This window comes from Pelecanus crispus, chromosome 6, assembly GCF_030463565.1.
Source record: "Pelecanus crispus isolate bPelCri1 chromosome 6, bPelCri1.pri, whole genome shotgun sequence".
Taxonomy (NCBI): domain Eukaryota; kingdom Metazoa; phylum Chordata; class Aves; order Pelecaniformes; family Pelecanidae; genus Pelecanus; species Pelecanus crispus.
The window spans coordinates 19,176,294-19,202,280 of NC_134648.1; the positions used below are offsets into that span (position 1 = coordinate 19,176,294).

Genomic DNA, 25,987 nt, shown 5'->3' on the forward strand with positions numbered 1-25,987 from the left:
AACTCTGTGTATTTAACAAGGTCCTGTTTTCTGGGGGTTCCTGCTAACCACATGTAGTCTTGTTTTCAGACACAACATCATAATAGTTGCATACCTACTGATGCCTGATGCCCTGAAAAAAGGGTATTTGAAATAAAATCCCCAACTCTGTCCATCCACAGAGACAACTGCGCTTTCCAGCATTAGTCACCCTTTGCATCTCCATCACCACCAAGCTTATGAGCATGAAAGCTGGAGATCAGCTATTTCTGTTTCTCAAGGGACTTTGTCATATGCTGGGACATTCCTACGCAGCTAATACAGGAGTGCTATATTTAGCCCAAATAGGAAACTCAATACAGAGCTCTTTACATTCTTTTCATGTGCAGAGGATATGGAGCTGACCAAAATTTCCCCAAGCCAAACTGCAGACTGAGAAACAAAACCAGGAGACCCTTTTGCCTTTTTGAAGTCTTCCAATTTTGCAATGATGCGATCACAAGAGCTCAGTTATAATCAAACCATCACTGAATTTTTCACTTTGCTGGTCTTATCCTCTGTTTTGTAAACCCTTCCCCTGTTCCAAGGAAAAAAAAACTAGAAGGAAGAATAACCCAAGTATCTAAAGTTTGGATTTCTGACCCCCCAGTTTTCCAGGAAAAAGTTGAGAAGAGGTAGATTGGAAATACACCAGTAATCGTGAGTGGATTCCAGGAAAGCCTTTGCAGGATAATTCAACATGCTGCAAGAGAAGGCCATAAAGAAAGATCCACGCAGCAACACAAAATCAAAACCAGTGCAGCTTAAAACATGTAGCATGCCTAATGCAGATAAGATGACCTTACCATGCAGCAATAAAATGGCACCTTACTGTAGCACAGATAGTGGAATGCCTATGCACAAGAGTCTGCATTCACAAGACCCACAACATTAGCGTGAAGCAGAACAGCCAATATTGCTTACACCTGGGAGACTAAGTGAATCTGGCCAGAGAAGATGGTTTCAGAAGTAACTGTGCTTTAATCCACTTTGTCCTGCAGTGAGGACAACCACCCAGAACAAACCAGCAACTCACACATGTCAATGAGGAAAGGCTTATGTCTTGCACTTGCTGGGGTTTCCACCAGGCTGCATCCACACCCAGCCCCACTGTACAGGGACGGAGGATGGAGAATCGCCAGTGGGGAGAGCAATGCCTGCAGTGGGAAGCAGAGGAAGGGCGGGTCTGGCTGCATGGTTTAGCCCTTCTGTCCCAAGGGTGAAGGGCAGAGGCATACAACAGGCATGGCAAGTCCTGCAGAGACAGACCCTGGCACAAGAGCATTGCAGAGGAGACAACAGATGCCTGGAGGCAAGAGGAGATTTCCACCAGCGGTTCTGTGCTGGGAGCCATTGCAGCATGACCCAGCTCAAGCCGCCGTGCTAAGCAAGGGAAGGGGAACGCCACTGGACACAGAGTTTGGTTGTTTTTTAAACAGCCTCAGGCAGTTGGTAAGAGCCCAGATTGCCACTTGCAGAAAACCTCTTGCTCTGCAGCCTGCTCAGAGGTCCTGCAGCTCAGGAAGGGAAGGGAGGAGGAAAACCTGTACCTGTGGCTCAAGCAACTAGAAAGCTGGTAAGGTGGTGCTGAGCAAGTGACGTGGGGGTGAGCCAGAAGGGTTTGGGAGCAAAAAGGCAACCATGAAGGCATCCAGCAGTAGGGAAAAATGATTAATATAGTTCCAGGGGGGTGGAGAGGAGCTGGGGAACAGGGACCTCTCAGCACACAGAACAGCCAGCTAAAAACCCAAGAACAGAAACAAGCCAAGGTCCTCCAAGCTATCACAGTCATTTTGCTATTCACAGTCAAAAAAACCTTCCTTGTGAATGAGCCCATAGGGCAACAGTGCTGTGCAGTGGTTGTTTGGAGTACTGGGTGGATCCTAGAGGACATCCTGTAACAGTCACTGGCCTTTCAAGAAAGGATGCTGGAAAAAGATCAAAGCTGAGAGGGTACTTTCCTTTGAGCATCTGCAGAAGCTCAGGTAGGGCAAACAAAACCTGCTGACAACCTAGCAAAACCTGTTTGCTATAAAGAATTGAAGCTCAGTAGGATCCCACCTGGTGCATCAAAACAGCCTTCAGGAAAAAGAGGAGGACTGATCAAAGAGGAGACATTAAAATAGGTTTCTGAAAGCCACAGGTAGAGAAGCAACTTGAGGATATAAGTCCGGTGGTCTCCTCCTTCTTTGCATCTAAAAACATAGCTTTGGGCAGGCTTGGATTTATACTGCTGCCCATCTCAAAGTGGCATTCAACAGAGCTTCTCTTCTAAATGGACACCACAAAGCCGGGGGGGGGGGGGGGGGGGGGGGGGGGGGGGGGGGGGGGGTGGAACAACCCAAGCAAAACAATATGCTGGACTCAGAAGCCAGCTTCTTTGTGGGGAAGGGGGGGGAAGGGGGAAAAAAAAAAAAAAAAAAGGAGGAACACAGTCCCCAGAAGAATTCAGAAACAAAAGGTGTTTTGTAGCAGACAGAGCTATTTATAAGCTTGGCTATGAAATAAAGCTTCTTTTTTATAGTAGGAAAAAAGGGAATGAGCTTGTTTTTACACCCAACAACTTCCTCTCCTCTCACAGACCAGATGCTGTCCAGTTGGATCCAACAAGTTATCACCTCCCTCTATACCATTCCTCCTTATTGCTGCAACCCTCTATCATCCACTCAGGATAACCCCAGGATATCTATTAACATAACCACAATATAAGCATGAGATCCAAAGACCATTTCAGGAGTGCACAGACAGCAACCCAGCTCTGCCTTCCCCCTTGCTACATGTCAGAGGATGGTCCTTTCTGCTCTGTTGGTCTACCAGATGTTCATGTCCTCCCTACTACAACCCTATTATGGACTGGTTCCAAGAGGTTACTGAAATCATTAAAAGTTTTTCCCCTGATTAATTCAGTAAATCAGGGAATTAGACCCCAGAAGCATCTGAATTTCAGGAGTACATCAGCCCCCATGCTCAGCCAGAATTATCTCCAGCTACCTACTTCTCCTTGCAACATAAGGGAGCATAAGAAAAAACAGCAGATAGACTGTTCCTTTGAACTAGCAAAGGCAAACGCATCTTCACCCAAACAGCAGTAGCTAAGGGACGCATTTTGAAGATTAAACTAACACAGGTATCCAGCTTCCTAGCAGCATCAGAAAGTCAAAGACCAAAACAAGTCCCCACTGTGTACCCACTCCCTTCCAGCTCAGAAAGTCAGGCATTTCCACAGAAGCAAGGCTTCAGCTGTTCCCATACAGTACCTTCCAACTCACCCAAAGTGTAGCTGGCAGAAATAACCCCAGCGTACACCAGAACAGCACCAGGAGTTTGTTACACAGTGCAAGGTCACACCCCACCTACCTGGTTAATGAATTGTCCAGGCACGCTATTGCTCTGCAGCATCATCTATCAACACCTTCTTGTACTGGCCATGGCCTGTTGCAACAAATTTATACTTTTTGCCAGAAGGAGTGGACTGAACAGGAGAGAAAGAAAGAGCCAAAGTCAGCATTTTTCTCCCTCAAATAGGCAGTAAAGATCAAATAACTGAAGCCAGAGGAGCATGTCATATGGTTGTCTGTAATCCCAGAGGGCTTGGAGACAGCTTACTCTGTACTCCCTTCTTGCTCCTTCCATGTAAATTCTCTACAGTTATAGAAAGTGTAAGCGTAACGTAACACAGCAAGCGCAGGATGTGTAATAGGAATGGGAAGATGCAATGCCAGGCATCAGGAGGGAGAGCTTGTCTAAGAGCCCCAGCCCTGCAAGCCAGTGTTGGTCTCACCCATGGCAAGAGCCAGTTTCATTTACCACATCCTGGCAGTGGTATTCATCCAGGAACAGACAAGATACTTCTATCTTCCTCTCCCAGCCTGGGCAGTTCAAGCAGCAGCTGCTTGCTGCATTTTAATAGGCATTTCCACAAACATACCAGTAGGCACGAAACCCCAAGTGTTGATACTGTCTTAGGTTTGGTTCCACTTGGTTTTGTATGTTTTCTTTACTCTCAAGATTAAAAAGCATAACAAGAGCAAAGTAACTCACATCTGCTGTTCAATTTTAGCCTAGAAGGCTGGGACTCCCAACCCATGGCCTGAGAACAACATGCTATTCAAGAGACCCTTCAGTATTAGTGGTTATAAAATTATTTTTGTCCCCATTTTTACAAGGGCTGAAGCAATAGCAGCTTGCTGTTAGGAAGAGCTCTTAGGTATGCAATTGCATTGATAGATACAGGCAGCCCTTCTCCCTGCAGAACATCACCATCTTCTCAATACTTCCAGCCCATCTAAGAGTTCTTTTCTTTTTCACAGCAGAGCAAGTGCTTTCATACTCATATAGATACTAACTCACCTTGATGTTTGTCTCGGGTTTGGGATTGCCCTTCTGTTCCCAAAGGCTTCTTTTACTCACAATGTCTCCAGCCACAATATCCTGAGAAGATGATGTTCTTATTACCCTTCACTGCTAATGGTGTTGAACATGCCTTTGTTCACATCCCTTTCAAACCCACACATCTAACTTCTTTTTATTTATAATATCACATCATCTGACCTATGACAGCTGCAGCTAAAACCCATGACTGTGAAAAATTCTTCCTATTCCCAGTATATCCTATGTTTTCCTCCCTCACTCTCTTCAACAAAAGCCTGGATCAGAGATCCAAGATGTTTATTTTCTTAAGTTTGTTAACTATTTAAGACATGTTAACATCAAGGCTTTTTTTTATGTGGAAGGAATTTTGCTTACATAAACACAGATTTGCAACCCATGCGTTACAGAATCATCCTCTCTTACAATGACCAGAAAGTGCAATTGAGAGCAATACATAAATACTCTCTGTATTTTCCAATTTTACAAGATTTATCATCTTGGTACTAGATCCAACTTTGTGTTCAACAACTGGAGCTCAGTCCTGGCCCCTGCAGAAGACATACACATTTTCCACACCAGCTGAACTTATTCCCACTTCAAAGCAGAGGCTCAACCAGCATCACAGAGGCTTTCCTAGCTGCACCACCAAGGAATGGTGTGGGACCCTAGCACAGATGAAACAAAGCTCTGGGGTACAAGGCCTTGTACGCTGATGAAGGAGATTGCATCTCTAACATAGATGCCTTTAGAGCTGGTGGACACCACCAGTGAGCCATACCAACAGGCTAACACAAGTGTAATGCAAGTTGTGCCTGGAGGCCAGCCCCTCTGCCTCTGCACAAGCAAGGCAAGTCCTGTGAGTGCCATACCTTACAGGGCGGGGACTTCACAGCAGACTGAGCTGCAACCTCTCCAGTCTCCCAGAGGCTTTTTGTGCTGGCTACCATCATGCTTGTGGTGGGAAGGTCAAGAGAGGGCTGTCGGACAGGTTTTGGAGCCTTTGCAGATGTCTGGAAAATAAATGAAGATCACTGTCAGGGAGTGTGCGCGCTTTTTTTCCCCTGTAATTGGAGGTACTCAGGGATGAGGGTTTGTAAAAGGACACTTGTAGGGTCTTGCTAGTTCCTTCCAGATGCTCCCACCCTTTAAACAAGGAACGTGAGGAAACAAGGATGGGGCAGTTTAGTAAAGAAACCTACTTTATGCTGTGAAGGGAGATAGAGATAGGAGAAAGGGCTGCTCCCATCTAAGAGGAGAGGATTCAGTTGTCACCTCCCAGATGGTGAGACTAAGGGGCATGGTGGGAGAGCAACGCCCAGCAAAGAGGGCTCCTTGGAGAGTGGGGACAGAAAGACAACACAGCAGCCTACCTCAATAGCCTGCGTGTACTGCTCCAGCCTGTCATCGATCTTCGACACAGGGAGGGGAGGCTGGGTCTTCTTTATGCTGTTACTGGAGAAGCAAGAGGAGGATTAAGATGATCCCCCAGTACCTCAGGCAGAAGGAAAGACTTTGAGGGCCACAAGCAGCCTGTCACTCCTGCCCATACCCACAACAGCACCCTCTGGCATCCTTCGTTTGGAGGAAGGGACCTGCTTTACCCCAAGGCCCATGTCAACCCTAGAGATACCTTTTCTTTATTGAGCGGTTCAGTGACTCAGTTCTGTCCGTGATCTAAAGTGGGAGAGAAAAGACGAAGATATTACTTTTCTCCATGGACCTCAGATGGATGTAGGTCACCTTGGCTGACCATAGTTCAAACATTTTTCTTCCCCACTCCCTCACCCAGATTTTGGTGAGAAATTCCTCACTCAGTCCCATGTTCCCAAACTGAGCACCCCTTTTCCCTCTCTTTCCAAGGCAGGTGAGCAGAATCCCAACCAAAAGCACCAGTGTGCAGTAGCAGCCCAACCAGTTTCAGAGGCAAACCAATAACGTGCAGCTTGACTGACAGCTGAAACAGCAACCAAGACCATTTTCCCTGCTCAAGGACCAGGTATCTTTCTCAGACACTTGGTTTCCTAGCCAGACACAAGAGAGAAAGTGGCAAGTGTGGAGAGACAAGGGAGAAAACTAGAGGCACTGCCAGCCACATCTGCAGAAGAGGAGCCAAGCATGAGAGGAGCACAGGCATGAGTTACATCATGGCTTATCCACACCAGAAAAGCACGCAGACAGGGCAAGTCAGCACGTGGAGCCACCAGCAAGGCAGCCCTTCAGGTCAAGCCATCACGAAAGAGTTTTGAACAAGATGCTCCTGTGCAAGAACTCTTTGGCCAAGACAGGAAGGCAAGCAAACACTTCACAACCACTGAATAAAGGAAAGCTGAAGTGTTGCTAAACCTCACAGTTCTCTCGTGCCCCAGAAAACAAGAACAGAGAGAAAAATCACTTTCAAGTCAAGGGGGAAGCTATTTCTTAACAGCAGCTCCTACAGAGCCAACAAGCAGCAACCAAGTAACAAGGAACCTTCTCTCCCTGTATACTGCTGCCTGTGCCATGGGAAACATCACCTACCAAGTTAGCAGATAAAAAGCTAAGTGCTCATTTTAAGACACTTTCAGGATGCTGGTGCTAAATTTTAGCTAAGCAGAAGACAAGACAGTGTCACAGAGAGGACACATTTAACAGCTGTGTCCAAGAGCACAAGGCCCATTAGAGAAGAGCACAACCACTAACAGTGTAACGCTGGCTAATAGAGATGTGCTAGGGAGAGTCACTCTATGGGGTCCCAACACAGCAGCATGACAGATATCCCTCCAGCCAGCAGTTTCTGCTGGGCAGGCTGTCCACCTGCTGTCAGCTTGCTCCTTTGCTCGGTGCTGGAGGAATTGGTGCTTGCCTGAGCTGTGACTTCAGAGATTGGGTTGCCCATCCCTCCGGGACGTTGATGGGCAGACTGGCACCCTCATGGGGCACAACAGCACCTGAAAGCGGAATCGGGTAGACCGCTGCCCATGTCTCATCATCTCAATGACAGCTAGATAAGATATCCATAGGAAAAGACCTTGCCAACCCTGCCAGAGAGATGTTGTGCAGGTGCAAACCACCCATAGGTGCTTCCAACAGGTCATAAATGATCATCAAGTTAAACACAGACAGGCCTAGAAACAGGCTGTAGGTCACAGTAGATCTCAGCATGACAGCCTAGGTGGGAACAAGCTTTTCCTAAGCTATTTGGAGACCACCTCCCTCTGCCCTGTAGGGCAATTCCTTGCAGCAAGAGTTGTGCATTTCTCTAGTCCAAAGCACTTTCTAAAGGCCAGAAGAAACCACAGTTGATCACTCAGCCAACCTCAAAACCCAGAGCTCACAAGCAGCCTGGGACAAAAATGGAGCTGGTACAAGGCTTCACCCCTGCCACCACACATCCATTTCAGCCCCCAGGCCACACCGGCCCTCTGAACCCCGAGCACCCTGTCACACTGCACCCCAACATCTGCCTGCCCCAGATGTGTACCTGGCCTCCATCAGCTCACTGCCCATTGCAGATGCTCTCATCTTTCCACTGCAAGCAGTGTTTCTCCTGAGTGATCCTGTGCCAGAACACCTTCTTGGTGGTCAATGTGTTTAATTCTTAGTGTTCACGTAAAGCCCTGCTGACTGAGGTGTAAAGAGCCTCCTTCCTTTGGAAAGATTCCAAGCTCATATTCTTCCTGAACAGCTTTACATTCGGCTTTGTGTATTGGTGAGCTCTGACATCACCGTTATAAAACACAAAGACTGTATTTCTAAACCTTTCCCTGGGCTAATCCTAGCAGCAGCAGTTAAGATCAGGTCAGGAAGCTATGTGTGTTTTGGGGTTGTAATGATGATTATTTCAGCACATAAAAGGCACTGGAAGCGTTTCCCACATTTCCCCACTGGTCCCACTCAGGGGATATACTTTGGCCACCCCAACCCCACTTTTCAAACTTAATATTAGCACAATGGCCTGCATCCAAACCCACCCTTTCTCCCCTCTCTATCTGATTTTTAAAAGGCTTCTCCATAAAGAACAAGAATCTGATGGCTGTAGATGATGAAACCTTCCTCTTACAATCTATTTACTGGTGCAAGAAGTGCTCATACAATCCTCCCTGTGCAGGAAGTATTGACTAAGAGGCAAATAGCACAGATATAAATGCAAAAAAGCAAAGATAATACCAACAGCAGATTAACAGGCTACCCAGGCTCCTCGCCATTTCCCTCACTGCTATAATCAACAAGCTTAGGGCTTACAAAGACAAAAAGCTGTTCGCTACAGAAACCACTTATCTGTAGCTATTGTATTTAAAAGCACATGCACAGAACTGAGGATTTGTAGCAAATGCAACAAAAGTCATGAAATGCAATTCAGGTGGTGTTAAGAATGGAAGTTTCACAAGAGCATCAATGCAGAGAGACGTGATTAGGAAGGACACGATGCTTCAGAGATCAGGAATCCCGGTTTGTTTAAAAAACTTAAGTCATACTTTCTGATTTTATTCTAAGAAAGATAGGGAAAATCCAGTGCTTAAAGTTTTTAGGGGTTTTTTTTGGAAAGGGAAATCTCATTTTCTGATTAAGTTCATCTGTCATCTTTCACCAAATTCACAGGCTTAAAGCACAGACTTCTTTCTCAGTATTACAATATTGCCTGGAGTCCTCAATGAACTCTAGACATTTACAGTAATTGGCAAAGTATACACAGAGACAGTTACAGCCTCCAACAGCTCAAGCAGGCAAAGCAGGAAGAAAGGAGGCTGACAACCAAGGAAGATGAAGGAAACAGTGATCAAGTGATTTTTCCCAGCCTGTAGCAGGAATGGGATAACAGGATTCACACCCTATGTTACTGCAAGCCCTGGGTCATCTTTCCTCATCATTAGTTAGGTGCTCTACTGCGATAGCTGCCATCGCCTCCAGAGGGGCCCCAGGAACACAAACCTTGGTGGAGCACACTGCAGTGTGGTCAGAGCACAGCTCCTCCTCTTCCAGGCTGGTGGGGCTTGGGGCCTTCTGGCGTTTTTCTGGTGTTTCTTCTTCTTCTTCATTTCTCCTTCTCTTCTTTTCCTGAGTGTAGAAAATGAACGAGCCAGGAAGTGAGCTGGTCAAAGTGCTTACTATGCAACAAAAGTGATTTTTCCCCTGTCTCCCAGGCTTCCTGCCTTACACTAAATACGTGAGCACAGAAACTTTGTGTTCATGTCATCTAATTTTGAAACATCGAGGAAGAAGCTCATGTGTTCATTTGGGGGGTGGGGGGCAGGGACGGGGACGACACCACACAGGAATCTGAGAAATTTTGCAGGTTCAAGGCTCCAAAATTATATGGAAAGAGGTCCTTGCATCAGTTAATAAAGATTTCTTGCCACCATTGAGCTAGGAAAACGTGAATTTCTCATTTAGAGGCCACAAGGAGCGAGAGCAGCTGCCTTTAGAATAAAGGGCTAGAAAGAGTCACACACACGGTTCAAATGCAAAAAGTGTACTAGCCTCAGCAAGTCAAAATCCATTTACAACAGAAGATAGTCGCAGCTCAGCCACCCTAATGAACTTGCACACCACTCAAGTTCCAGCTTTGTCTCTCTTGTTTGCCAGGAATTACACCTCATCAGAAGAGCAAAGAAAGAAAACCTCAGCTGGGAGCAATACAAGATTTAGAGATACATCAAGCCAAAGTGCTCCAAAGGTGCAATAAAGGCTGGGGAGAGAAAAACAAGGAGTAAAATTTAGATTTGAGTTCTCCTGAAGAGCTACTCACTGCCCACAAAGCCACAGGAGAAATACTAGCGCTTTCTTTCTCACTATTGCAGGGACATGACTAAAGCACCACAAGCTCTGGGAGCAAACACACCACCTTCACAAGAGGGCAGAGGCTGCCTGCAGTGATCCCAAGAAGGAACATAGGCAAGATTGGCACCAGCCCCAGGTTACACCATGACAGCTTCTCTGCATGAGCTCAACACCCAGTAGTGTAAGCAGGAATGATGAGCTGAGTTCTTGGAGAGCAGCCGCCAGGGCCAGCTCTCCCACCAGCCCTGTGGAGAGGAGAAGGTCAGCTCTTCCTGATCCTACCTCTTGCTCGGCTCTCTCCTCTTCCTCCTGCTCTCGGAGCTGTTCTTCCTCTTGGCACAGCCTCTCTCCCTCCCCGGTAACCACATTCTCCTCCCGGATCTCCTCCAGGCTTTCCTTATCCAGCTGGATCTGCTCCAGTTTGACTTCAGCTTCCCTCACACCACCGTCCTCTTCTTCATACGACTGTTGTGGAGACCTACAGGTGGGGGAGAGAGGTTAAAGAAGCAAACGTTGTTTTATCCAATTTTATCACTCCCCCAAGCCTACAGCTTGCTGGGTGTTTTACACCAGGGTTCACAGCCACTTCCATGGTCCCATCCAATTCCAGGTACCCAGATATAACAGCAGTCACATCACACTCCCACATTTTGAATACCCAGGACACAGCTCAGCTAAGAGTTGTGGCAGAGCTGAAGATATCTGCAACTTTCCAGCCTCACCATGGGCAAGACCTGCAGAAAACCAGAAATCAGACAGACCTGAACACCAGGTCCTGGTCTCTGCTTGGACTCCAGGCAGAGAGGACGCTACCACCATGATGTGGTGCTGGCTTAATTCTCTGCTCTGCTACAGCCAAAATCCCAGGTCAGCCAGCATGCTCTGTGGTCCTGGTGCACAAACGTGTTTGACAATGCCCCCATGGTTCCCAGCATCAATTCAATGCGGAGTACCAAACACAGCCTTCCTCTCCCTTAACTCATCTTCCATGTTAACAGAGCCTCTTGCTGGAGGAGGATCCAACCAATGACACATGAACATGCCTCCCAAGATCCCCCTTTTCCCTAGCTGAAGCTTAACTGCAGGGCAAGGCCACACAGCCTTGGGGGGTAGTGATGGGGTGTTTGCAAGGCACAGTGCTTCGCAGGCAACGCTACATCGACACCTGACCCCAAGCCACAGTTTTACCCACCAGAATAAATGGCACCTCTACTCATGTCACAGCCCAGCAAAACAAAAGAGTCCCAAAGCAGCCAGGGTCACCCCTTGGCTTAGGTGTAAAAAAAACACAAGTGGGTTTGATGAGAGGATTCCTCCAGGCTGCAGAGAGGAGACCCAGGAGTATGTTTAAGCAATCAGCTTTGCAAAAGCCAAGCCGCCCATGCCTTTGGGCACAGAGTCAGTAAGAGCACATAACCCCAGAGCTCTCACTGGCTCACAGCCATGCACCAAGATGTTATTGCCATCTTGCTTTTCCCGGCCAGTGAATAGCTTTCTCCTCCCACCTATTTCTTAGAAAATCACCTGGTTTGTGACAGCAAGGCTAGAGAGCTGGCTAGCAGCAGCTGCCAAAGTGCAAGGCTGACTCACTCCTTCTACCTCACCAGCCAGCACCAAAACATGAAAAAAGTTCAAGTGATGCTTTTCCACCCACCTCTCTGCTGCTGGGAAGGCAGCTCACGGGACAGCCACCATCCAGCCCTCCCCACTGACCACATAGGGAAAAAGCTGATGCATACGCTGGCTCGCTTGGCTTGCTACTAATCACCCTCCCACAACAGCTCAGTCACCAACAGCAAACAGGCTCTGAAGGTTTTATAGCCCAGGTAACTAGTTTCTCTTAACCAGATTGCCAGCAATGCCTCCAGCTAAAGTGCAAGCTCATATTAAAAATTTAGGCCAGCAGAAATGATGCGGTCTATAGGATGCCTTTTGCACCACAGCAGTTTTGTACAGGATGCAGCTAGTCTGACACAGTTCCCACCCTCTTGCATGCAGCTGATAGCTGGGGGCAGAATGGATCTCCCCCCACAAAGTGGGGAACCAGAACCAAAATGAAAAACATGCCTTAGCACCAAGGCCCTCAGGGGATGCACAAGCCATTTTAGCTCCATCCAAGGGAGAGCAACTGTCTCCACCCCCTCAGTCATAGCCACCACCTAAACATCCTTCATGTGAAAAACAGGGTTTGCTCCATATTCAGTTAAGCAGGAGAGGGGACTTGGGAAACCCTGGCCACAGCATTGCTTATCCCAGCATAGGGCATCCCAGCCAGACACACAGCCTACCTGGGCTCACACCACACTCCAAGCCTGTCCTTTGAGTGAGGCAGTTAAGCAAGGAGGAAGGGAAAAAGCTGCTGAAGAGACTTTACAGGACACAGCCACCCACTAGGAAGCACACCCAGCTTTTGCAAAAAGCTCACTCCCAGCAAGTCCACAGGATCTCAGCCTCTTCAGCTGCCTCTACAAGCCAGCCTCCAGCCACAAGCCTGCTCATCTACAGCCACTGCTTTTAAAGCACCACCCCTCTCTGATGGGCTTCACCTGCTACAGGTACCACCTCCCCTGCTCGGCACCCTCCTGCCCCACTACAGAATAAACACAAGCATCACATAAAAACCCAAGGAGCAATTTCTGGAGAGGATAATGCAGCCCTTCCAGCTAATTCTCTTTTGAAGGCCAAGAAGGGAATAGCAGCAGCCTTTCTCTCCAGACAAGCCCTTTGCAAGGGGGGTGGAAAAAGAGGCAGCATGCCGAAAAGGAGATGGGGCTGATTTCTAATTGCTCTCACAGATGTGATAATCAATGCCACAGCGAGGTGCTTGAGCAATGCTTGTGGGGTCGGGGCTGTGAAGGTACAGCTTGCAGAGTGGTTTAGCTACACTGTTTGGAAAAAAGTGAGAAAGAGGCAAGCTCTATTTATTTGTTCAGCAGTAAATATTAATCTTAGGCATTTTTTCAGTCTTAGGGGTAAAGAAGAGGCTGTATTATCACAGGATAAAATTCCTTATAAAATCAAGCTGCGGAGAGAGACGAGTCACAGAGTTCACATTCAGGTAGATGGTGTCCAAGGGAAGTAGTTAAGGTAGGAGTTTGGTTCAGCTCAGCAAGGGGAGAGTGATGGGAGATGCGGACTAAACAGCTGGCACACAAGCACCCTCTCAGGACTCTTTGCTGCCTGTTTTCCCCTGCTGAAAGAGGAGTAAAGCACAAGGTGGGCTAGGGCCATAACACCCACTATGCTGCCATGAGCCAGGAAGCAGCAATAACTTAGAACAGCTTTTTAGGCTGGCCTGGATTATGTTAGAGGCCGTTTCAGCCCCTGCAGCAGCTCAGGTGGCTTAAATCTGCTGTTGTCACTCCTCCAAACCCAGGGTGTCCTGGCAGCCTGCCATTGCTTGGAGTGCTAAGTTTAATCCAAACATCCCCAAAGCCCGGGGCAGTCCCTGAGCCTGTTCCTCTCCACTATCCCAAATGGCAGGTGGAGAGCATCCATCCCAGCACTGCGGGACCCGTCGTGCCCCTCCTCAGGGACAGTCCTATTGCTGGGCACATTGGTTCCCCTCCCCTTGGTCTGGCTGTGTCTTACCCACCTCTGTTTGCGCTGCTCAAGCTTCTGGGACCAGTCACTGAACCCCTCATCCTCCTCCAGCTCTGAAGTCCCGGATGGCTTAAAGTCATAGCTGAAACAAAGCAAGAAGGAAAATAAGGATGAGAGATGCAAAAAACCCTAAACCTGGCCTGAAAAAGCCCCAGCCTGATACCATCATTCTCTCCCTCCAGCATCTTCTTTCCTCCAACTGTTCCCAAATCCCACTCGAAGCCTTATCCTCTGTTACAGGAAAGACGCCTTTGTACAAGGGCGCTCCTGAGCATGTGGCAAAGGGGGTCTCTTGGGGCATCACTGCAAGATGGAAAGGAAGAAGGAGCAGCTCCATATCTCCAGCAAGAGCACCCCACTGCTTACTTGGTCTCTGGGGCCATACACAGGTGAGCAAAAGACAAGCAGCACATCAAAACCAAGAAATCCATGTATTATTCTGCACTGGAGCTGACTCTAGCTTGTTTGGACCAGAGGTGTTTCAAACTCGGTTGCTGCTTGTCCTATGTTTGTATGGAGCCCCATAGGAAAGAAATCAACAGGAGTCAGCCTGAACAGATTGCTGGATGAGGAAGGCATGAAGACCCAAAGATTAGGACACTGGCTCAAGTTCTGGGTTGGATCCTCACGTTCCCCTACAGCTTTGAGCCAGTCACATGCACTTGCATGACTCTGGCTTCCCGCCTGTGAATACCCTACTGCTGTACGGAGCTGCAGCCCTCCCAGGGTGCACAGCCGCTGACACCAGATGCGGTCTGGCTGTGCATGGGGATTGTTGGGTTTTTTCCTATTTCTTTCCTTGTGTTTGCAAGGAGAATCACGTCCTGGCTGGGGGTCCTAAGTCAGCAGCCACATTGCAAACATCGGCCTGAGGAGGTGGCTTCACAGACGTTTTTGGGATGCAGGGCAGTCACATTGTCTGGGAATGGGAATTAGGATGTGGGACCCACAGATTAGTTTAAAACTCAAAATACATAATAAATGTGGATGAGTCTTTTCTTTGCCTTTCTGGGCTCTTTGGAGGCATCAGGAGATGCTTAGCCTCCTCCATGACCCCAGTCGCTTGAAATATAGGGCATTTCTCTGAGACTTGGGAGTCTCATATTGAACTGACTGCAGGAGCTGAGGGTTTACCAAAAACACATGCCCTTGCCAGGCTCACCAGGGAGGGCAGCAGGGGTCCACACCAAAAACAGCTGCTCAGCCACAAGTTTGAGCACAGCCCAGCTCCTGCCATGCTTCAGCATCCCCTTAGACTGCTGAGTGTGATACTGTGTTGGTGTAGGACATTGCAGCCCAGGCTGGGTTATTTTCTGCTGCGTGTGTAGCAGTAGCTTGTGGATGCCCCAGGACAACACTTAGGAAATTTGCTGCAGAGCCAGGACAGGACCACGGATCTGCTGAGGCCCAGGTCAGGGCTTCAGGACAGCTGCAGTGTTGATGATGCCCAAGGCAGAATTGCTCCAGTATTTGTGGTCCCGGCCACAAAGGTGTGCTCAGGCTATCAGAAAAGCTCCCAGGGAGCAAGGGAGACTGCTGCTTGAAAACTGCTTGCTTCCCTGTGCCCCTCTGCAAACCTGGCCCCAGGGGAAGCACTGAGCCAGCACAGCCCCACCAGCACTGCCTAAGCTGATGTCCATTCCTCTGGTTCCCAAGGGTCTCTTTTCTGCAAACCTCTTTTCTTTAGTGGGGGAAGGGAGGAGAGGACCTTTGCTCTGTCCCTTTGGTGCAAGGAAATGCCGAAGGCAGGTTTGCACAAACAGGAGTGACATGGATGGGATGGGTCCCAGCGCAGGAAGAGCTGAGGGAAGGAGGGGGCAGTGTTTACACAAGAGAGCGTGAAGCTTTTCAGAAGATTAATAGCCAGGGCTGACCCCTGCTGCATGAGCAAGCCCAGGTGGCTGTCAGCAGCTGCAGAAGGAACCAGGGGATGGCCAGAGAAGAAACATCCTTCCCAGTGAAGTCTGGCCCAGCAAGCTCAAGCACAGCGGAGCAGGGAGCAAAAGTGCTCATTTTAGTTGTTCTTGTCATTGCCCCCTTCGCAGATGCTTAAGCACTCAATTAAATTTGGGCACTGCCAATGGTCCTGTGGGGTCAGCAGCACGTCTGTGCCTATGCCCACAGGAGCGGAGCCTGGAAGCTGGGTTACTGGGGCTGTTGCATGCTGCTCCTCTGCTCTGTGCCCAAGGCCACTCACAGCATCTCCCAGAGACCAGAGATCTTGTCAGCTGTTTTAAAGACTTTTGAGAATTATTTTCCAGCCCCTGTGTGAAGGGGTGTTTGGAAAAGCTAACAATTATTATTACTTTCCAGGTCTTCTGTTTGCTTTTAGGGCAGACTGTCGTGGGTTTGTCTGCAGAATATCACTGGCTGTATTTCCACAAAAGATTTTGAAGCTTCTTTGCAATACTTTTTTTGGGGAAAAAAAAAACCCACAAAAAAACCAACTTTCAAAATTATTCAGGACTTTTTTTTTATCTGAGAAAAAAACCTGATTTTTTCATGGGAAAAACCCCAGATTTTTCTAAATAGCTTTTGCTATTTTTCCAGTAAAATGAAGCTGCTGCTTCTCTCTGACTGTAATCCCAAATCCTGCCACCACTTTTCCATTGTGTTTAATATATTTAGAAATAAGTTGAACACATAAATAGTGGGAAGACTGGGGTCTTTAAGACAGAGTTTGGCAACTCAGAGTGCAGACTGGTTTTTGTAACAGCCCCAACACTGCACAGCACCTGGGCTGCTGAATGGTGGACACAGGGAAGCTGCAGTGGGATGCTGAGGTAGGATGCTGGGGATATGACTGGTCATTCTGTCCCTTCTCCAGGGGTTTCCTTTCTGACAGCAGACAGCTCAGCATCTCCATAAATGCCTCTTGAGCTATTTCCATTTAGGATGTGCCCCATTAAAGCATCAAATTAACTTTAACCCTTGGAGCTGTGAACTGCACCAGCTCAGGAACTGTCCCGTGCTCCCCACTGCTGGGGCAGCATCTTCCGAGGGAGGAGCAGGGACCCTGGTCAGGAGAGGTTATCGCTCGCTCGCCCACCAGCACCACGATCTGCCCGGGGTCGTGCGTCACATCCTCAGGCACGTGTCTGTCTTCATATGTATCAGGAACTTCCATGAGTTTTGGTGTAGGATGATTCACAAGCTGAAATTTAACCAGGCGCTGAAATCCCTGGCGGTGGCGACTCCTTGCCTGAGCTCTGCCTTACCCAAGCTGTCCTAGTTTAAACTCTCAGGGCAGTAAAACACCTAGCCTCCAGCCAAAAAAAAAAAAGAGTAAAGCAGGGATTCTGGCTTTTTCTGCCCAAACTAGAAACGCGCTATTTATTAGTCAGGGCTAAATCTTCCAACCCAAACCTATTAGTGAACTTCCCCATCTCCCCAAACCACCCCGAACAATATAGACACCCGCTCCATGGATGCAGGAGGGTTTTGCTGCAATGAGAGACCATTTCACTGAAGGATTTATCCACAGTTATTTCTTACTGGTTTTCCTGTGCTGGACCTGCACTCTCCGAGCCTGTACCATTCAAGCCCTCTTCTGCCTGGGACCTCAGCTGCTTCTCCCGCTCCCGCCGCCGCCGCTCTCTCGCTGCCTCCTCCTCGTCTTCCACGCTCCACTGCGCTGTCAGCCTGCCAAGCCAGAGGGAAAACCCATCCTTAACACCGTTGAGCAGTGCCTGCAAAACCTGGTAATACCTGCCCCCGAGGTGCCTGGGCTCCCTTCTAGCAAGTGGGGGACTCCTGCAGAGGAACACTCCCACCGTGAGTGGTGGTCCTTAAAGCAGCATGCCCGCCTCCATCAGCATGGCTCTGCACCAGGACCAACCAATGTGCAAGGATAAGGTGGGACACATGGACTGGGAGAGAGGTGGAGGAGAGCCTTTCCCCCCACCTGAGGAAGATGTGGTACATATCCCCCTCCTCCCAGACCAGCCACCTCCCCATGGGCTGGAAGCCCACTGGGAAGCACCATTCCCTGCAAAGCAGCTTTGCACCCCAGAAGGGGTTTGTAAAGGGTCTTGCAGTGCTGCAAGAAACCCCACACCTCCATCTCAATCTCTGGCCCAGGGAGAGCAAGATCCGCACCCTGGGAGTGAGTTTCCTTGAGCAGTTGAGCTGCTCCTGCCTGACCAGGAGCAGAGGGAACAGTGGTGGAGGGCAGTGGCTGTGGCCTGCTCTGCCCTGCTGAGCTTCCTTCCTCTCCTGCAGAGAAGAAAAACCTGCCCTGGCTTCTCCCAGACAGCTCAGCTGCTGGATATTAACAACTCTGTCAGCAGAACAGCCTCTCGCATCCCTGAGGAAGTGATAAGGCAGCTGCCACATTCCTCCTCTTGCGATAACACTGGTCTCCACGCAGGATTGGCTCCTGCTTCACTGCTGGCAGCACCAGCCGGGATGCAGGCTGAAAGGGACATGCCGTGGTGGCAGGGTCACTGCTAACCCAAAGGGCTGGAGCCCTTTGGGATGGGAGCCGGAGCAGGGCAGTTCTGACTCATGGTATCCAGGGCTGATGCTGGGGCAGGTGCTCCCTCACCCTACTCACCCCTGGCTGTTTCACTTGGCGTTTGCAAGCCCATTTACAGAAATGCTCTTGGGCAAGGCACGCACACGGGAGCTGGGAAGGCGATCTCCTGCCAGCAGCAGGACCCAGCCTGACCTGTGTCTGCCTGCCCCATTCGGGCACACCCTGAGGACTGCAGTCCCTATAGGATGAACCTGCACAGTAGGAGATGTGGTACGACATCAGTTCAGACTGGGACAAAGAGCTTGTGGAAAGGAAAAGGAAAAAAAACCCAAAAATGCCTTAGTTGAGACTTGTTTCAGTCCAGTTTGAGTGAACAAGGGGCAAGTTTCAGCTGCTCCAGAAGCACCACTCTGCCAGCCTGCCCAGCTTTGCTCACAGCCTGGACTATGAACTATGTGAGAAGGCCTCACTTCACCAAGGGTCTCACTAAGATGCTGTTTCCATTTGAGGTTGAGGACAGATGCCCCCCTCTCCCAGCAAAGGAAAGGAAAAAAAGCCACTAGGATTAATCGAGACATTTTGTTCAAGAAAAATTTGGCTTTTCTAATTACATTATGAACCTTGTCAACCTTTCCTTGGGAGACTCACTCAGAGCCTGTTTTACTCTGTGGCACCAGCAGGACCGCCAAGCTTAGCCCTGGTAGCATCCCTTCACAGAGTGGTCCCACTGCCACCCTGGCAGGAAGCTGGGAGTGACCCCGCATCCCTGTCCTCCAAAAATTCCATCTCCCCCAGGATGGCAGAGCCGAGATGCGGAACCAGATGGAGACAGGTCACCCATTGCCGCTGAGCCCATGGGGGAGCAGGGAACAAAACAGGTCCCAGACTTGGCCAAGAGACTGCTCTGCTGCCATGTAATAATTACTGCCTGCCTTGTTTTGGGTGGGGTCTTTTTGCAAGCAGCAAATTCAGCTCCCCTTTCCCCTTCTCCCCCCTCATCATCCCTTGCCACCTTGCTCTCAATGGGGAACAAAGCGGACCCGGACTAGAGCCCGGGCTCCCCTCCTCCCGTCCTTACTCATCCCACACTCCTATTTATTGTTTTCCCCCAGGTTCCCATAGAAACCCTTGTCTGTGGGCCTGGCAGGAAGCCACCATGTTGTTGTGTTGGGTTTTTTTTTAATATATAAATGAAGTCATTCATTAAACTCTGCCATGATCTCCCTCCCTTGTACGACAGCTCCAGATAGTCTCTGATTCAGAAAGGCTCTTAACCCCTGCTCGCCCAGATCGCCCCAGTTATGAGAAGCAAGGTCCACATCTATGCCAGAACAGATTAGATTTTGATTTTATTCCTTCCCCAGCTCCTCCAGCTCCTCAGGAAGCCACTGCGGAGGCAGTGCTGCACCAACCCCCTGAGTTGGCCAGGGTACCCAGGGAGCCTGGAAGGGGGTCCCCTCCAAACCACACGAGCTTTCCACAGTGTGAGAGCAATGCTGGTTGGCAGCCCTCTCCCTTTCCCAGTTGGATGTGACTAACTCCCTCCCCATGACCTCACCGGCTCGCTATTCTGTCCCTGCATCCTCCGAATGGGCTGAGGACAGTGCGGGGGACGACTGTTTTGGGGAGAAGGATTTTTCTGCAAAAGCAGGGAAATATCTTTCCCAGCTCCCTTTGCTGCAGAGCAAACCGGCCTCTGAGTTGCCCGCTGCCGTGCTGGGATGCAGCTCAGACACACTGAGCAACGTACCTGCTCCTCTCAGGAATAAGGGCTGTGGGTGAAGCCTCCACCGAGCCCCCGCTCACCCTGGGTTCAGAAATATCACTACCCTCCAGAAATATCACCTAAACCCAGTTTAATAGCAGATTCAGAGCTCTCTCACGTTCAAACAGGCTGGCGGCAGAGCAAGGTTTAATAAGTGATGCTTTGGCGTTCAGTAGTCACATGGACAAGCAGAGGGAAAAGGACGATTCCTTTTCGACTGACCTAGCAGCACAAATATTTGTCCTCAGTGAAAAACAAACAAAAAAACCCCAAACAAGTGAGAAACCAAACCTTGCCAAAGTCCTTGTGTTTGGGTCAGCTACAAGGGTTGTTGGACCGCAAACCGAATGTGCCATTTCAGTTTGGACAAGCCCAAGTCTTCATCAGTGTGAGGAGGGGGTCAGCTGGTAAATTGCCTTTCAAAGCAAAAAGGTGGAAAGATTTAATTTCCAAATGGCTCTGTTTTCTAAGAAGGGGCCATAGGCTTCCATTTGCTCTAATTGCTCATAATCACATTCAGTAACTCAGTGTGTTCAGCCCACAGCAGTATTGCACAACCATCTTTCTCATTTCTAGAAATAATTACCCGGTGCTTCAGGATCAGGCTGATACTGTGTACCTCTGCCTTCACCTCTGGCCAGCACTTTCCCAGGTCAGTCCCAGGCTGACTGCTGTCACCCAACACATGACAGGGAAATGGAAAGCAAGATGACTTGAAGCTTGAAGACTAGCAAGGTGAGCTACAACGTGCTACACCCCTGAGCCCAGTTAACTGCCTGGATAGATGGGTTTTCCTGCAAGGAGAAAGGAAATTCACCCCCTCATGCAAACATTAGGGGGGCTGAAGAAGGAAGGGAGGATGGAGAGACCGCTTTGCTGCACTGGCAGGCAGGAGCCGTGGGCAAGGCTCGCTCCGGCAAGACCTCATCACAGGGCTGGGTCGTTTCTCTTACGCAGTCCCTACATCTCTGCCAACAGCTTTTGGAGGTCTTGGTTTGGGGCGAAACGCTCTTTGTGAAAGGGGTTTTTCTCTTCCTGAGGAGATCCTGCAAGTCTAGGGAAGGGCTGAAAGCACCTCGGTTCAGGTTTGGCCACGGAGTCACTGCTTGCCAAGTGTCTGGGATGCTCAGACTTCTGCTCTGACCAGGACTGGCTGCCCATTTCAGATCCAGCTCTTGACTTCACCTCCCTCTGGACCCCCAGCCAAGGGAGGAGTTTTAGTTCCATTTGCCCTACAAAACACCTCCTCCTCCCACAGAACAACGATATAGGCTGTGCCGTTCCACATGGCCACAAACGCCCGCTCCAGACAAGCCAGCATTGCTGGAAAGGTCACGTTTCCTTTGGGCAATTCCTCACCGGCACTTAAGGAGATTATAATATTCAGGCAAGGGAAATTTCTGGCACCAGATGAGCTGCATTTAAGGGAAATGCTGCAGACTCAAGGAGTCTTTTGCACAGCCGACAGCTCAAAGGAAGCTTTGCTGGCCCAAAACCAACCTTCAGCACTAAAGCTAATTCCAGAAAGGAAAATGAAATGCCTCCCAGAGGCTTTGGACTTTGCAGACTTGTGCCAGAAAAACCCAGGAACCTTCTACCAATGCACTGGACATTCCTGTCTCCTGAGCTCACCGGGGTATCAGGCCAGGACAGTGTTGACTTTGGTCGCTGCCTCTGTCGGGCAGACTGCCCCCTCAGAGCCAGGGTTCACGGAGGAAGAGGTTTGGGAACAGGGTTTAGGAAGAGCCATGGGCAACCCCTGGCATGAAGGCTGCTGTTTCCCAGAGGGCATATAACCTATCAACCCAGTGCAAATCCTATTGCCATCAAGGGTAAAGCTCCCATCACCTGTGAAAGCAACAGTGTCTACCACCACTGAAAGTATCACCTGCAAGAGCTGGGTCTGCATGAACTAGAGAAGAACTGGGAAGGGTACCTTGCATCCCCCAGCAGCCATCCCATTGCCCTCTCTGTTGAGGTTAGGGGAAAGGGAGATACCAGAAGCCTGTGCAAGGGACCTTCCCCTTCCCACATAATCCATCACAGCTTTGTCAAGGTGCCAGATACAATATCGGTGCCCTGCTGCCCATCAGGGAGAGAGATCCCTCAGCATACTCAGGGTAAAAATCTCTTACTGCCATCCAGCAACCAGCTTTGAAAGTTGGCTAAGCCACATAAACCAGAATATGGCCTAGAACCTTCAACAATTTAATCCTGCTGCCAAGCAGAGCTGCTGGGCTTTATTTCATATTGCATTTATCACCCATTTATAAAGTGTCAGGCATGATTGGCAGGGGTACTGAGGTGTGTAGCTCACCCCATTACATGAAATAGAACAGGACAACTTCAAAAGGCTACAACAGAGCAACTCCCTCACCCATTTCACCTTCTACCAACAAATTAATCACTTTTAAATCTCTAATAAATGGCATATAATGGATCTGTGTGACTGAGTCAAGTATGCTGAAATAGCCACATAATGCCTCCGCTCACGTCATTCAGGACAACTGGCATCAGGCCACCACAGAGGTCATGGCTGAGGACATTTGCATGCAACGCAGTCATGCTGCCATGGCTCGGTTTCTCTCCATCCCAGCAAACCACATATGCCCTGGCTCAAATCAGTGTCCCAGGGGATGCCTCACACTGCAGGCACCAGTGTTAGACATCAGAGAGTTCAACTTCTCAGTCCTTTCCAAAGATCCCTGTAAGACCCAGGTTTACCTCCATGTATCAAGACACCTTCAGAAACCTGTCCCTAAGCCTAAGGGCTTGTCCAAGGTCACCACGAAACCAAGAAGATGTAGAGAATGGAGCAGAAGTCCAGCTGGCATCCTGACCCCATGATTACTGCTCTGCCAAGAGGCTGCTGCTGAACACCAGCAGCCACGGCTGTTGACACCAGCAACATGGGCTGGCAAAGTGTCTACAGTACGGCCATCACCAAGTCAGACAGCTGGCAACAGTTTTGCTTCTTGATAGACAGGTTTCTGTGACTTAGGAGAAATGTGGCTTGATAGCAAAGACTACAGCTGGGTAATCATCCCACTGGATAAGGAAGGGGGTGTGGACAGTGGTACAATACAGGGAGACGAGGAAAAGAAATAAAATCAAAATTATTATGTCACAGCTTGGAGTTTATTGCAGCCTAGTCTCAGGGGATATGGTTATCCTAGCTCTGAAAGATTGGCTTGTCTGTCAAAGATGCTGCACAAGCCTCTCCCTCCCATACATTCATGTAATTCCTCAGCTGCATTGCTCCATTCAGAGTCCAGGCTACAGAGTTTGAACAAGAAGGGGGGCAGGGGGGAAAGGACAAAAATGTGTATATATGCTTCACCCTCAGCCTTTTTCTCATACCAAGCTTCCCCACCCCACCATAGCTGTGCCTTCTCAGCCACGTCTCCCTGTTCCTCCTATAAATCACAGCTCGCCTTCAAGACACAAACAGCAGGGTAGAGCCGCTCCACACCCATGGGCAGCCACGGAACCTGTCCCCACCGACCTGCTGGAGCTGGGGGGGTGTGTGGAAAGGTGTCATGCACGGGGCAATAAGGACACGCTAAGGCATCTAAACAGAATATGATACAGCCCAAACTTTCATTGAGCAGAAATGGAAGAAAACCCACATGCAGCATGGTGGAGACCTATCTCCCCCTTCAAAATAAAAGCAACTCTTCTTTTTTAAATGAATCTTGGGTTTTCTCCACAAAAGCACATCCCATTTCTGCCCAAAGAAGGATGTGCAGATGTGCAGCCATGCATCCACACGTGCCAGGTATAAAACTCTGCCTGGTTTAGCCTTCATTCATTTCTCTGCAAAGACTGACCTGTCACTGTGGTGTGACAGGCAGTGAAAGCCCCGAGCTGGTAATTTACAGCTTCTACAAGCAAAATGAGAGACATTTGAGAACGCTGGTGGCAAATGGCAGGAGCAGACCTCAGGGGAGGGATGCAGGCAGGGCTGGTCCTTCAGCACAAGCCTCAGTCTGTCCCCTCCTGCCTCTCGCAGGACGGTGGCTCCAGAAAGGCACATGGGATGGTCTGCACTTCCAGATGCCATGGGTGATGCACAGGCCACTCACAGAGGCACGAGGCAGCCGATGGGAATGACTGCTTCTTTTTATTATTATTGGTTTTAATCATGGCAGACAGAATCCCAACGAATCTCTTACAAGATGATGGATTGCACCCCCAGGACCATGGGTCCTTAGCACACAGATAGGCTGGTGCGGTAATGTATTAACATCACCGGTCAGGAATTTGTGGGGGGGAGGAAAGGGCTGGAGTTCGAGCCCTCCCAGCGCTCCACAGTATTCAGTAGGTGTGAGAAATCGGTGCCGCTTACAGCCTCAAACCACGGCTCTTTCTCACGGTCTCTCCATCTCAGCCCTAAGGTTCAAGAAATTGGAGTTTTTTTCTAAAGAGCAGGAAGTCTGGTCTCTGTTTTTGCAAGGGAGAAGCATGCCAGAGGAAAAAATAAGACTTGTCAGAGAGGTTCGGACTGGCTTACCCAACTTTTGTACTTTATTTTTCCCCTCTCTCAGAGGGAAGCAAGCCTCCATAGCCTCCCTGCCTTGGCTACAGTCAGCCAGCATCCTCCTCGATACACTCAAGCTGGAAAACATGTCTGAGCCTAGGGAGGCAAGCAGTAGCCTTACCCCTGCTTCAAAGAGGGAGATTTGTACCAGGCTTGCTGCTTTTTATAGCACCGCTGGCTTGGCCGCGAGTCCTTCATTTTGCAGCCTGTGGGGCGACACAAACCCAACCTCTGCAGCCCCCAGCAGCAGGAGGGAGTTTGCTACCCGCACACTGGCAGGAGGCAGGAGGGAGGCCGTGGGAATGCGCTGTTCCACTCCCTGGGAGAGTCAAGGCTCCCTTCATTTATGGCCATCGCTGATGAGTTGTGCTGCAACGGGAACTGGAGTCTGCAGCAAGTCGTCAGTCCCTGCTGCGCTAAGGCAGCGTGTCTTCATGAGAAAAAACAGCCTTTACCCCAAAATACTGATTGCATCTCCCATGCAATTCAATGAGTGAAGTCATACCAATGATGGGAGAAGGAAAAAAAAGAGTCTGGGAGCTGAAAATTTGTTCTCACACACCGTCTCAGCTGCAAAGGCTCAGACCCCAGCATGCCCAACCAGTGTCCTTTCCAGCTGAACCATGCTCAGACACGTGTGGTGGTCCTTCTCCACCTCACCAGAGGATGCGGATAACCTGTGGCTGCAGCCCTGAGGGGCTCAGAAACTAACTATAGCTCCCCAAAATTTCCATGGGCTCAAGTTCAGGCCCTAAATATCCAATTGCTTGAGAGCAGGTAGAAGTCTGAGATAAGCAAGGCTAAAAGCAAACAAAAACCATCAACTGGCTTCTGGGAAAAGTCAATGGTAGGTGGAGAGCTCCTGATGACACAAGCACCAGACTGGGAAAATCTGGGAATGGATCCACCGGGTACTCTGAGGGGATCGATGAGCTGCTGCCACTGAAAAGAGAAGGATGAGCTCCCTTCCTTGAGATGAAAGCAGTGGGTGGGCATCCCACAAGGTACCCAGGATGGGGTGCCCACCGCACACCAGCTTGGCTCCTTACCTCCACCCTAACCCATGGCTCAGCTGGCCTGCAAAGCCCCAGGTCTTTCCTGGCTTGCAAAATCCGGTGACATTGCTCTGCAAGCAGCTGGCATGCCAAGCAGCACTGGGATGTGGAAAGCCCCCAGGCATGCCCTGCAGCCAGGTGATCAGTCTGGCCCAAAGGGCTCTCCCAGCTGCTCCTCCCCACCAGCAGCATCTGGTTGCCTCTCCCTTCCCATCCACCCTCCATTCATGAGGCTTGCAAAGGTGCCCATCATCTGTGCCCTGGCCCCAGCAATGAGATGCAGAGGGATAAAAAAAAGGCCACATCAAAATATGGAGGATTTGGGAAGGGAAGCACCATGGCGGGTAAGCCCTGCAGGACCATAGGCTCCTTGTGAAAGGTGGAGGCAGCATTGCAAAGTA

General features: G+C 49.5%; 1 protein-coding gene across 2 annotated transcripts in view; it reads right to left on the minus strand.

The window, feature by feature from the left end:
- Window positions 1-25,987, minus strand: part of LSP1 (lymphocyte specific protein 1) — a 50,969-nt gene that overhangs the window by 7,299 nt on the left and 17,683 nt on the right. Inside the window, exons 2-10 of one of the 2 annotated variants that reach the window (XM_075712397.1) lie at window positions 17,245-17,391; window positions 13,742-13,831; window positions 10,429-10,624; window positions 9,298-9,423; window positions 6,020-6,063; window positions 5,760-5,841; window positions 5,259-5,399; window positions 4,369-4,449; window positions 3,376-3,490 (exon numbers count right to left, since the gene is read on the minus strand). In XM_075712397.1, the coding sequence (XP_075568512.1) occupies window positions 3,401-3,490; window positions 4,369-4,449; window positions 5,259-5,399; window positions 5,760-5,841; window positions 6,020-6,063; window positions 9,298-9,423; window positions 10,429-10,624; window positions 13,742-13,831; window positions 17,245-17,391 (997 nt within the window). In that variant the 3' untranslated portion in view covers window positions 3,376-3,400. The remainder of the gene's footprint in view (window positions 1-3,375; window positions 3,491-4,368; window positions 4,450-5,258; window positions 5,400-5,759; window positions 5,842-6,019; window positions 6,064-9,297; window positions 9,424-10,428; window positions 10,625-13,741; window positions 13,832-17,244; window positions 17,392-25,987) is intronic. The other variant, XM_075712398.1, reaches the window with a different exon arrangement.